A 13,944-nucleotide genomic window follows, 5' to 3' on the forward strand; every position below is an offset into this window, starting at 1 on the left:
CATACTGGGGGTGAAGCACAATACACAAGTCTTAGGTTTTTAAGTGTTGATGGTGAAAAATCACTGAAAATGAAGAGTCATAAGACGTAGACCCAACCATACTGCTTCTCCATCTTAACTCAGCAAGTTGGCTTAGAGTTTGTGTTAAAACATACAACATAGAAGTGTACAGCACAGGAACCGACCCTTCAGCCCACAATCTTGTGTCAAACCAGCTGAAAATCAAAAACACCCAAACACTAATCTCTCCTACCTACACAATGTCCATATCCCTTCATCATCCTTGCATCCATGTGTCTATCCAAAAGTCTCTTAAATGTCTCTAATGGATTTGCTTCTACCACCATACCAAGCAGAGCATTCCAGGCATCCACCACTTACCCCTCACATACATCAAAGTTGCTGGTGAACGCAGCAGGCCAAGCAGCATCTCTTGGAAGAGGTGCAGTCGACGTTTCAGGCCGAGACCCTTCGTCAGGACTAACTGAAGGAAGAGTGAGTAAGGGATTTGAAAGTTGGAGGGGGAGGGGGAGATCCAAAATGATAGGAGAAGACAGGAGGGGGAGGGATGGAGCCAAGAGCTGGAGAGGTGATTGGCAAAAGGGATACGAGAGGATCATGGGACAGGAGGTCCAGGGAGAAAGACAAGGAGGTGGGGAGGTACCCAGAGGATGGGCAAGGGGTATATTCAGAGGGACAGAGGGAGAAAAAGGAGAGTGAGAGAAAGAATGTGTGTATAAAAATAAGTAACAGATGGGGTACGAGTGGGAGGTGGGGCATTAGCGGAAGTTCGAGAAGTCGATGTTCATGCCATCAGGTTGGAGGCTACCCAGACGGAATATAAGGTGTTGTTCCTCCAACCTGAGTGTGGCTTCATCTTTACAGTAGAGGAGGCCGTGGATAGACATGTCAGAATGGGAATGGGATGTGGAACTAAAATGTGTGGCCACTGGGAGATCCTGCTTTCTCTGGCGAACAGAGCGTAGATGTTCAGCAAAGCGGTCTCCCAGTCTGCGTCGGGTCTCGCCAATATATAAAAGGCCTGCTGCGTTCACCAGCAACTTTTATGTGTGTTGCTTGAATTTCCAGCATCTGCAGAATTCCTGTTGTTTTTGTTAACCCTCACATCCCCCTCTGACCCTAAACCCTCTCGCCTTCAATGCATGCTCTCTGATATTAGACACTTCAACCCTGGGAAACAGACACCCTCTGTCTGCACTATCTGTGCCTCTCATAATCTTGTAAACCTCTATCAATCTCCCCTCAGCCTCCGCTGCTCCGGAGAAAATGACCCAAGTTTATCCAGCCTCTCATGCTCTCAAACCAGGCAGTATCCTGGTAAACTTCTTGTGCACCCTCTCCAAAGCCTCATAATGGGGTGATCAGAACTGTAGGTTTTGATGAACATGTGATAAACCACAATCAGCAAGTTTAAGGTGCAACACCTCCACTACATTCACCCTCAACACTGGTGAAATTATTGAATACACACTTTTGACTTACTCAAAGAGTCCAAGTACATTTATTATCAAAGTATGCATGCAGTATACAACCCTGAGAGTCGTCTTTCCGCAGACAGCCACAAAACAAAGAAAACCATGGAACTTGTTTAAAGAAAAACATGAAATGCCTACCTCGCAAAAACAGAACAAGTCATGCAAACAAAAAAAGATGAGCAAGAAACACAGAATACAAACCACCAAATCACAAAGGCATTGAAAGAGTCCAGTCATATTCAGTTCAGTTCAGTGTCGCGCCAGTCCACCCAATCAAAATACCACAAAGCAACAACAAAAAAAGGAGTGATCAGAAACCAGAAACACGTTGTAATGTGAACTCCAGAGTCCCCCCAATCCACAAACCACTTTGATTGAACCTTGCCCAAGATCTATTGACTCTGGCAGCATCGAGAAAGAGAGAGGAAGAGAGACTGTTCATATATAGGCACCTTCCTCTGCGAGCGGCGAGGGAGGGAGACCATTCTTGCGCAGGTAGACAGGGCTGAACATCCACCCATCTTCCGCTCTCATCCTCGTTGATTTCAATCTTCTTCAATGCTGTAATCGGCAGGATCAGCAAGAAATGGAGTCAATCATGGGCTCGCACCCCATCTCCAGGCTTCTTGGCCTGCCTGCCACATGCTTCGCTTGAAACCTCGCTGAACCCCCTCGTGGACAGATCACTCAATCGGCCCGGAAACACAGCACCAAAATGTGGATCACAGGCTACAGTAGCAGAACCGCATTTCAAAGAAAATGTAAAATGAAGGAAGTCGTTTCGTGAACTGTCTGAAGAATGTTGTACTTGGTTGCATTGTTCACTAGCACCATCTTCTCCCTGACTCGAACTACTAATTTATGTGCTGTAAAGTCATCTGGCTCTTTGTGTAGAATTAAATCTTAAGCAACGTAGAAGAAGACAACCTTGAACAGATGGCATAGTACCAGGGGTGAAGTGGCACAGAATAGATTAAAACCTATTGCTTATTACAAACAAGCCATTATGGATGTCAAAATGTAGAAGATGATAAAGGGCCTGGGGGTGATAAAATCTGTAGTATAATGGTGCATGTAATAACAATTTTATATTACACAACAAGCATCCAGCTTCATCAGAGTTAAAGGGCATTTATCCTGGTTTCAGCAATATGCATATCACTATCCATATTCTTTCTTCATTCTCTGAGTTGATTTTTTTTTAATCAGGAAAGCATCAATGACCAGACTAAGGTATAAATACTCTATGACGGTGATGTACAATTTATTACTGCATACATCATCCAAAGTAGATGCTGGTCAGACAAAATTATACTATAGAATATTGATGAAGGGAGGACAGGTAAATCTCTGATCAGAATGGAGGAAGTGGAATACATAACAAAAACAGAAGTACCCATTCAGCTGCAGAATGGCCAAGGAGACCTTGAAGCATTTTCATCTCTGTTAGAGGATTGATGTGCAGATTGTCTTATACTGAATTCACATCAATGTGACAGCTTGCATCTTATTTATCACTGAGAATTTGATGAAAAATTGCCTCTGTCACAAAGATGGGTAAGTTGGATTGAGTGAATGACTATTCAGAACTACATGAATTATTGTATACTAGGGCAACACTGAAACATTATTAGCCATTGCTCAGGATTTAAAATAATTTGCTTGCTGTCCAGATTCGTGGGTTCTGAGGTTGCTAAGGAGATCTATGTAGGAACTACAGGCCCTTCAGCTGATGGGATAATTAGTGGCTGATGGGCCTGTTGAGATGAACTACTGGTTCTGCCATTATATAGGACCTCTCCAAATGCATGTACTTGAGGTTTTCAATACCATCCCGAATGTTCCTCCATATAAAGTAGTCATGGGCCAGAGATGAGATGGGGATGTTCGCATTTCTTCAAGAAGGTTTTCAGCATCCTTGAAACTTTTCCTCTGTCCATCTGGGTAATCCCTTCCCATGGGAGAGCTTAGAACAATATATCTGTTTAAAGAATCGAGTGTAGGATATAGCAAAATATTGCAATGTCTCCGTAATGTTCACAACATCATCAGCTTATCAACAATAAAAAACAAGAATTGCGTTGAATGCTTAATTTTTTTGGTGTTAGTTTTGCATTTTCTGTCATTTGGTGCAGTGGTGAATAAGGTGACCGGACTATATCTGATTTCAATCAGTGACCATTTTATTAGGAACACTATACATCTGTCGTTAATACACATATTAAATAAACCAGTTGTCTGGCAGCAAATCAATGCATAAAAACATGCAGACATGGTCAAGAGGTTCATTTGTTGTTCTGACCAAGTACCAGAATGGGGAAGAAATGTGATCCAGGTGACTTTGACCATGGAATGATTGCTGGTGCCAGATGGGGACAGTTTGAGTATCTCAGACACTGCTGATCGCCTGGGAGTTTTATACACAGCAGTCTCTAGCCTTAACAGAGAAGTGTGTGGAAAAACAAAAAAAAGCATAATTTGAGTGGGAAGCAGCTCTACCAGTGAAAAATGCCTTGTAATTGGGAGAGGTCAGAGGAGAATAGCCAGACTGGATCAAGCTAACAGGAAGGTGACTAACTCAGGTAACGACACATTGCAACAGTGGTGTGCAGAAGAGCATTTCTAAGCACACAACATGTTGAACCTTGAAGTGGATGGGCTACAGCAGCAGAGACCACGAACATACACTCAGTGACCACTTTATTTGGCACAAGAGGTACCTAATAAAGCGGCCACTGAATGTATAATCTTAATATTATATTTCCTGTCTTAGTTTCTCATTAAATTTATAGGGACCATCCCAATAACCACTAGCTGAAATTTGACTAATATCATAATTTAGTCTCAATCAGGTCTAAATAACCTTATGCAATGAGTGAAAATGAAGTACAATCAGCCAATATAAATACTTACAGACATGGTTTTGATGGTAGGAGAAGAATATAAACTTCCAGTGATATCTTAATATCATTGGCAATCATTCTGGCAATCAGACATCTATGCCAAAACCTTTCTTTATACTATGTGTGATTATGCTGCCTTACATAACTAATCTTAAAATAGTCGACCTCTTAAATTTTTTGACAGAACTAACAAAGTAATACATTCATCCTTGATTTGCCCAACTTGGATAATTTTCAAGATTACATTGAAATCGTGAACAATTTACTATGCAATGAATATGAGAGTGGTTTCTACTTTAGATACATCCGTAAGAGTGAGTGCAAGTTGTGCTCAAAATCTTCAAGTTTTCCAAAGTGAATTTGTGATTTGCAAGTTTCCACGCAAATCCATTAACCAACTTTTGGGAATAATAATTAGCTCAGAGTTTGCATTCAACAGTGAGATGCCAACAGTAACCCCCAAATATTCAACACTTTTGCATATTTCCCTTCCAACATCCCTTACCACCATTAGGAAAATTCTTGAAAGGGTCAAAGACTCATTGAGCACTACATCACAGAAACAGGCCCGTCAGCCCATCTAATCCATCCTGAAATGTTATTCTGCCTAGTCCTGACCTATACTATTGTCCTCCATAGCCCTCCCATTAATATACAGTACTTATTCAAACTAGTACTCCTCACTCTAAGTACACCACTGTGCAACTGGGTCTTGGACTTCCTAACCGACAGAACTCAGATAGCCAGGCTACACAACCGCTCCTCCCTCCCCATCATCTGCAACAGGGGTGCCCCCCTGGGTTGTGTACTAACCCTGTTGCTGTACGTTATGCTCACACATGACTGTCCGACCAAACACTGGAGTAATCACATTGTCAAGTTTGCTGACAATGCACGACTATGGTTGGACTCACCACCAACAACGATGAGATGGCCTATACAGAGGAGGTGGAAGAGCTCGAGACTGGTGCCAGGCAAATAACATCTCCCTTAATGTCAACAATACAAAGGAGATGGTTATCAATTTCAGGAGAACTCGTGCCACTCAAATCACTCTTTGCATTGGCAGCACAGCAGTGGAAACTGCGAGCGGTTTCAAACTCCTGGAAATGCACATCTCGCACAACCACTCATGGTCCCAGAACACATCCTGCATAATCAGGAAAGCTCACCAACATCTCTATTTTTGGAGGAGGTTGAAGAGAGCTAGACTATAATCACATCATTCTACAGACGCACAGAAGTGAGCATCCTAACAAGCTGCATCACTGCTTGATACAGGAACTGCACTGAAGCAGATAGGATGGCTGTACAATGGGTAGTCAAAACTACCCAATGCATCACCAGCACTTGCCATCAAGAACGTGTATACAGAAAGGTGCTGGAAAAGGGGCTAGTAGCATATGAAGGATCTCACCAACAGTGCTTATTCACTGTTTGTCCCACTCCTGTCAGGTAGGAGGTTACTTAAAATCGACACTAGGACCACCAATCTCAAAAAAACAGTTACTCTCCCCAAACAGGAAGGCTGATCAACAGCTCCACACCACCAACCACCCCTACTTTATCATTTCCTGTCAGTCACCTTATGTATAGGCACTTCTCTGTCTGGTTGTCATTTTATAGACATGCCATCGGTCTCTGTATATAAGCTATCTTATGTATTTATTGAAATTTTTCAAAAAAATATTGTTTTCTGTATCTTGTGTATTCTGTGCTGCATCAGATCTGGAGTAACTATTATTTCATTCTCCTTGGACTTGTGTACTAGAATTGACAGTAAACATTCTTGAATCTTGAAACTTCTCTTAAATGCTGAGATCAAACCTGCATCCACCACTGACGATGGAAATTCATTCCACACTTGCAGCATCCTCTGAGTGAAGAAGATCACCTGCAGGTTCCCTGTAGATAGTTCTCCTTTCATCCTTAACCTATGACCTCTCTTCTGAGTCTCACCCAACCTCAGTGGAATAAACTCTACCTATAGACCCTTCATGAGGGGTACTCTTGTCGGCGCCAAGCCAAGTGGGAAGCTCTTAGCCTATACCTTCCCCTTTTAAGTCCTGCCATACCAGAAGGTGTGTAGTAGAACAGAACAAATCCCATTAAAATGCCTTTTCATAACATTTATACAGCTGTGCAGCAATTAAATACCATGTTAGATTTTGGGTTTTTTTGGAGTTTCCAGTCTTGTGATTACATAATCTTGACTGGAATTGATGCATGCATTTCCTTAAAAATAGAATCTATTGATTTGTCTATTGAAGCACCTTGGTTTTAAATAATTTGCAAGATATTGGGCGACCTGCTCCCACCCTGTTCTGTACTGTCAAAAAACCGAGACAATCTTCTGAAGGTTTCTGTCTGGAGAATGCTCAGTGCTTCCCCAAAAAGGATTAGAAGCTGTTTTCAGCCTTAGAGCCAACAGTGCCAATTATCATCAAATCATGGCACATTTTATGCACAAGTAAATCAACTGAGATCTGGCCCAGTCTCAAATGAAAGAACAAGATACCATTCTATTCATTTGAACTAATATGTATATATGTGCTTGCTACTCTTTGACTCTCCCAATCTGGCTCCAGTAATAGTTACCACGTTCACCTCACACGTGAAATGTCTCCAGTTCAATTACAGGGAGATTTTGGGGTCCAGGTCCATAGTTCACTGAAAGAGGCCATAAAGTGGATAAGGTGGTAAAGAAGGTGTTTGGAATGCTTGCCTTCATTGATAAAGGTCTTGTCTACAAGAGTAAGGAAGTCATGCTGCGTCAGTGTAGAAATTCAGTCAGGCCACACTTGGAGTTTTGTGTGCATCTTTGGTTGCTCCATTATAGGATGGATGTGGAGACTAGAAAGATGCAAAAGAAGTTTAACAGGATGGTGCCTGGGTTAGAGAGTATGAGCTATAAGGACAGGTTGGATAAGCTTGTTCTCAGAACATCGGAGGCTGAGGGGACAGCAGATGGAAGTTTTTAAAATTATAAGAGGCATAGATAGAATCAGCAGTGAGAATTTTTGCACCAAGGTAGAAATGCCAAATGCCAGAGGACATGCTTTTAAGGTTAGAGGGGGGATGTTTAAAGGTGATGTGAGGAGCCAGTTTTTTTATACGGAAGGGGATTGTAATGGGTTACCAGGTAGTAGTGGAACCAGGCTGTTTGGTGGAGTTTAACAGGCCTTTAGGTAGACACATAAATGTGAAGGGAAAGGAAGGATATGGATGATAAACAGGAGGAAAACATATAGTATAAATCAGCATCAGCATCGGGACAACATTCTAAGCTGAATTGTCTGTCCAGTGCTGTACTGTTCTATTTCAATATCAGATGCATTGAGTGGATGCATCTATAAAGAGCAGTCTGCTAACCTCCTGTATAATCTAGTTAATTAAAAGTTCCAAATTTCTGAATTGACAACCTTCTGCAATTGATTTTTCCCCTCATCTCTTGCAATATTCAGTTAATTTTTGATCTACATTTGCAAAATAAGTTTTGTGAAACATAATATAATAAATTAAAACTAATTGTCATTGGTAGCTATTTAAATTACTTACCTATCAAATGTGGTAGCTTGTGTAACCTTTTTTTTATACCCAGAGTCGATTCAGTTATCCCGCTCTCCTTGGCAATACTTCTGAGCATAGTAATGAACGCCACATGGCAAACACATGAACTCGCTTTAGTTTAATTACTCTGATCATAGAATTGTGCTTCAACTTTTGCTGTGAACCCCATGTCTTCCATCTGGGTGAGCACATAGTCAAATAGATGTTTAACCTGTAGAATTTTAATATCCTAATATTACTGTCACGATGTATATGTTAACAACTGGTGAAAGCTTTCAAGGATGTATATTTTAAAAATTATTTTGTCTCTTCTACCATTGGAATTCCCAGTTGCCCCCGCTTTGCAACATGCTTTCCTACTCCCTGCTTCTCCCTCCACCCCATTAATCATTTCTTAATTTCTCAACTGTTGCCGACACTTCATTCATGGTGAAGTTTTAACATTCCTTCTCGCGTGTAAAGAGTACTGCAGAAATTAAGATTGCATTCTGATCTGAACATGCTGCATCCCAGGATGAAGTGCTCAGAGATGTCACCATTCCTGTTAATTCTGTCACTCTATTGCAAACATGCAGCTGAAAGTCGGTCTGCAACGTTACTTTGCTAACTTCTGTTTAACTTCATTAACTACAGTAGGCCAGTGAGTCTGACACATATGCAATGAGTAAATTGCCTTCTTGAAGATAGGGGAATGTCAATGTTATCAGCTGAAATTGTCCCCATTGCCTAATGTAAGGATTCCGTTGCAGTGTTTTGCACATCCATGCAGCTATTTACATTTTCCTCATATTATTTCATATTGACTACATCACTGCAAAGTACATTACTTAATAACTGCACTTTCAATATTGCTGTCCTGCTTGGAAAAAGAACAAGCTTTGGACAATGGCTTTTATGCTACCATAATCCATTAATTGACGAAAATTTATTCCGCACTGGAGAATAAGACTCCTTTTCCCTCCCATTCATTCTGTGATGAAGCAGTGTTGTTGCCAAGGTGTCGTTACACCTAACAACCTAGGCAAGGCCAGTCAAAGGAATGGTCATGCTCACTGAGTGCATGCATCAAGCCAGGGTGTCCTGCTGTTTGGCTGTCAGAACAACAGAGCCAAACTAGATGAACTTTCATGAATGGGTTGGTAGGTGAACCAGTAGCCATGGAAGTTTGAGGTAAGTACTTTCCAATGATGCTACCAATTCCTTACCATTTCTGATTTTCCATTGGTATTAAGCTGTTGTTTGTGGGGGGAAAAAAGCATCTTAGGATGAAAATGTGTAACGTGAAAATGCAGGGTTTTTTTTCCCCGTGTAAATTTTATTTAGTGCTTCAAAGATGTAAAGATATAAAAGGAAATGCCTTTGTTCTTAAAAAAGTTTCTTTTCCTTTCTATAGGTTAACTTGGCCCGCTTTTCCTGGGTAGTTCTTCGTGGCAAATTCAGGTCTCTGCTTGCAGCAGAAGCTAGAGAAGATTTGTGACAGATGGGTTTAAGTCACAAACTTGCAGCCTAAGGCAGAATCTGTGGAAGTTTCCAGAGTGTGCCCATATTTACCTGATCAGAGAGAAAGAAAATCTGCAGAGGAAGCTGAGCCTGGCTGCTTGTCATAGCTGACACAGAGCCATCTGCCACAAACCTGTGGCGGCTTTAGATCTTCGATCCCTGCCACCACCCCAGCCCAAATTAAATACAGATTCATAGTGAAGTTACGATGGTTACACATGTCCCTGCTTCACATGCAGGAGACTATCTGCTCAAAAATATGTGGCCTGTTGTGCAACCACATTCATGTATCCCATATGTGGTGCCACATTGAATTTCCGGTTGAATCTGTTTTTATCCTTTGTACTGTATGACATGGTGCCTAAATACTTTCTTCTTGTGGACTTGATGGCAGCCAAGCTGCAGCTTCAAAAGCTTGCACTTGGCTGTATTTATACCTAGGTTGCCAGGTTATCGCTAAAGTCCTGTCATGTCCTCAAAGGGCCACAGGGTCTGAAAGGAGGATCAGGATGCTAGTGGACTAATTGGGCAGCCATCCATGAATTGTTTCCAGGCAAAGATTGCTTTAGTCTCTCCCTTTTTTTTATTTATTGTGAATTAATCAGTGTGATGCAGGGATTCTTTAGCAAAGGTATTAATAAGAAGTCTGGCAGGTATTCCCTTGATTCACAGTGTTGCATTTGCAATTAATTAATCTTAAGAAAAGCTGAAAGATAAACAGCTGTAATTCAAACTAATGTTGAGAGTATGCTGTGTGTTGCAAGCTATTTGAAGCAACAAAGGCAGGGATGTTTTCAGCCCCCTCCCGTTACAGACAGTGAACTACCAGACACTATCAAAATCTACCGCCAATGAACTGATTCATAACTGATTATAGCTGCGAGCAGATGTGGCTTGAAGTACTTGAATGAAAAACACAATTAAGGACTAAAGGTTTACTAAATACTAAATAAATGTCCAGAAAATTTCAGCATCAGCATTGCAGTGTTAATTAACACTTTCCCCAAAAGATCGGCAAATAGAGCCCTTCTCAGATATCTCTCAGCTGTGTCATGATGCAAAGGTTTCTTTTTAAATCATGCAGTAGTGCTTTTTTGGGGTCATAGCTTTCTTCTCAGCATCTCTTCAGTGATAGTGTGTCTCTGTCGCTTACAGCAATGTTTTTTTGGCTTTTAGATAGACCTGGCTTTTTACTCTGGAACGCTGATTGTATGACACCAAGCCAGGAAAATATAAGCAGCAGCTTAAAAAAAAACTTGGCGAGATAGGGCATAATGAATCTCTAGTTTATGTAGTTAATTTTAAGGAAAAATGTTTTATGAGTAATGTTGTTTGTTAGGAGCAGAATGTGCTTAACTGTGGCATTAATAGACTTCGCAGAGGTTACTCAGGCCCCTGGGTACATCACAAAACTGTCCTCCTACACGATAGAGCGTGCAGCTGCAATTTAGCCCCAGGCACACCTACCCACAGTCACTATCTAATGCATTTTACATTTGTGCAGATGAAAAAGAGGAGGACTTTGCACTCTTTGTTCCTTTGTACCTCGCATCAGCTGCCACATGGAAACTGTAGTGTAGGTTTCTCTTTGTCTTTAATCTGTAATTAGGAATTCTGTGTATAGTCTCTTCATTGTGGCTGCCGTCGGAGTTGACAAATATTACTAAGGGATCACGGTAGTCAAGTGTAAGGACGAGAATAATACATTATACCAGTCCTGGGAAGTTTTGGTAGGTGCTTTCACCGTACACAAATGTAATTCATAATTAAATGAGCCTTAGTTTATTGTAAAATATAAACACTTCCCACATTGAAAAACACCTACAGAAAGGGCGGAAAGAAATTCAGTTCCTGCGTAAATCCTTTCACCTGGTTATTATGTTGAAACCGCAAGACATTAATGCAATTTTTTCATCATGACTGAAAGTGTCATTCCGATTCAGATATACACATTTGTTGTGGTAAGACTATAAGCTCACAAATCACAAGAGCATGAGATGCTCAGAAAGCAAGAGTGGTGGCTCCTTTTAATTCAGCAGTATATAGTTAACCCTTGATGGGCTATCAAGTAGTTGTGGAATGTATACAAAAAAATGTGAACAGAGACTCCATTTAAAACGATTTGTTCACTTTTAAAAATGGCTCTTTGCTGACCTTGCGTTTAGAGTCGTCTTTAAATATATATTGATTTGGATATATTTGTGTTAGTACAACAACTGAATTTGTTTTTATACTTGGTTTTCTATTAAACTTAAACAGTTGTTTATTTTAATAAAGTATTAAAATCCTGGATGTGTGTGCGAGTGTGTTCCTCACTATTTAACAGTGTTTTGCAATGAAACACATAGCACACTTACAAGATGATTTCATTTCTGAATAGTAAAGTTAACCAGCAAAACGTATTAGGATAACCACAGCGGTAGTCGCTCCTCAATCCAAATTCTGTGATTAAAAGGTATTAATCAGATCAGTTGATTGAGGCAATCCACTACTTCCATCAATCAAATCAGTTTTGGTGCATTCTTTGTTCTCCGTATAATAGGCCTCAATCTAAGGATCCTTTGTGTTTGGTTTATAAAGTTACATTACAAAAGAGATTTAAGATTTTCCTGATGTCTTTTCTTTAACTGGACCTTTGATCCTAAACCTGCTGGGGCTAGTGAAATCCTCACCCATTCTTGAGCACCCCCACATCATGGAATTTGAATAGACCCACCTGAAGACTTTAGTTGTCTTCCAACATAGTCTATTGTTCCTGTGGACAGAAGGGGGTCTCAGGGTACTTTTTGTGCATCTCTCGAGTGGCCAAAGGTGCTTTATATGGGAGCTATATTCCCCTGGAAATAAGTAACCAGGAAGAAAGAAGTCCATATACCTCATTTCCTGCTATCTGCATTTAGAGCTAAGGAGCAGGGGGTCATCTTTACACCCCAGTCTACCTTAATACCTTCAGACATAGGATGCATAGAAGCTCATTGAGTGAGTCTTAAACTTTCATTGCATGCATCGTTCCCTACTGTTTTGTGTTACAAATCACACTGACAAAGAGCTTCCCCACACCCCCTGCCTCTTTACCTTTTAAAAAAAAATTAGTTTAAGCGTGCATGTGGACCTTTTGTTCATTTATTTTATTTCAGTACCTTCATTTGGACTCATATATTTAACCAACCAGTACGAAGATTAATCAACATTTTTGGTAAAGTTAAACGAGAAAGGTTTTACAATGAAAAACAAGCAGATAAGGCGAAAGTCTGTCATTGGTAATGTTGAAATAATGCAGACAGATTACAAATACATTGAACATTCTTCCACATTAGAGACAGGGGAATGTTTTATATTAGTCAATGTTCAGTCCTTCAGCATGCAGTGGTATTTTTAAAGACTGCTTCGCACAATCTTACAGCTGAAGAATAATTGGGACATTTGTTTTTGAGCTTTAGGGTACTCAGTTGGTTCCTACTGCTTGAAGAGGCAAGTGACAGGTTTCTTGTTAGAGAGAGTCTTCTCTGTATCACATACGATGCTAGAGGTCTTTGGATAGGAAAGAATTCTGCCTAATAAGCAAGAAAAGCTGATACAACTCAATCACTTTTTTTTGGCAAGCACTCCTTCTGTCAGCCAGTAACAACACAAATGGGTAGCCAATTTCCAAAAAGTATGCTGAAGATCATTGTTTTCCTATGAGCGATAAAGGCAGCTAGAGCAAGAGTTGTGGTGAACAATCCACGGATGGGAAGCAGTGCATTTTCCTTAAAAGGTCTTGCCCCACGTACTCTAGCAGTACAAATGTGTATTTCCATTGGAATCTCAATGGCTTGCTCAAGAGTTAGGACAGGACAAACATTAAACTTGCAGTTGTGTAAGCATGGAAAAAAATTGGATAATCAAAGAAAGAACTATATTACCATGACTATCTGCTGCTCCAATATTCATTATTTTCATAAAATCAGTGAAAAGAAAATGTCAGTCAACATAAATTCATTTGTTTAAATGGTTTGGCACAGACTAGATGGGCCAAAGGACCTGTGGCAGGGCTGTACTTTCCAATGACTCTTAAAATCTTCACGTATTTGTGTCTAAGCAATGAGAACCAATTAGAAGAAAAAAACATTCGATAGATGACTCCGCCTGGAGTTCGCAGCCATTGATCGTAAACTTTGAAAATGAAACTATGATAGTTTCTTTACCATTTTACCAGCTAATCCAATTTTCTTAAAAAGTGCAGACAACAGGATCAAGGGGCTGACGTTGATGTGATTAAATCAAGGCAGCAAACAGGTGCTGATATAGACTGGCTCACAGCTAGTAGATTTGAGCTGTTATATTTCCCAGTTAACCCATTTTAATCACGAGACCATTTGCAGATGTTAGAAATCCAGAGCAATACACACAAAATGCTGGAGGAACTCAGCAGGTCAGGCAGCATCTGTGGAAATGAAAAAAGAAACAGTCAATGTTTCTGGCCATGGCCCGTC

General features: G+C 40.6%; 1 protein-coding gene across 7 annotated transcripts in view; it reads left to right on the top strand.

Annotated features, from left to right (window-relative positions):
• Window positions 1-11,752, top strand: part of gtdc1 (glycosyltransferase-like domain containing 1) — a 369,108-nt gene extending 357,356 nt beyond the window's left edge. For all 7 annotated transcript variants that reach the window (XM_063048614.1, XM_063048619.1, XM_063048618.1 and 4 more), the window contains one exon: window positions 9,363-11,752. In XM_063048614.1, the coding sequence (XP_062904684.1) occupies window positions 9,363-9,446 (84 nt within the window). In that variant the 3' untranslated portion in view covers window positions 9,447-11,752. The remainder of the gene's footprint in view (window positions 1-9,362) is intronic.
• The last annotated feature ends 2,192 nt before the right edge of the window (window positions 11,753-13,944 follow it).

This window comes from Mobula hypostoma, chromosome 5, assembly GCF_963921235.1.
Source record: "Mobula hypostoma chromosome 5, sMobHyp1.1, whole genome shotgun sequence".
Classification (NCBI taxonomy): Eukaryota; Metazoa; Chordata; class Chondrichthyes; order Myliobatiformes; family Myliobatidae; genus Mobula; species Mobula hypostoma.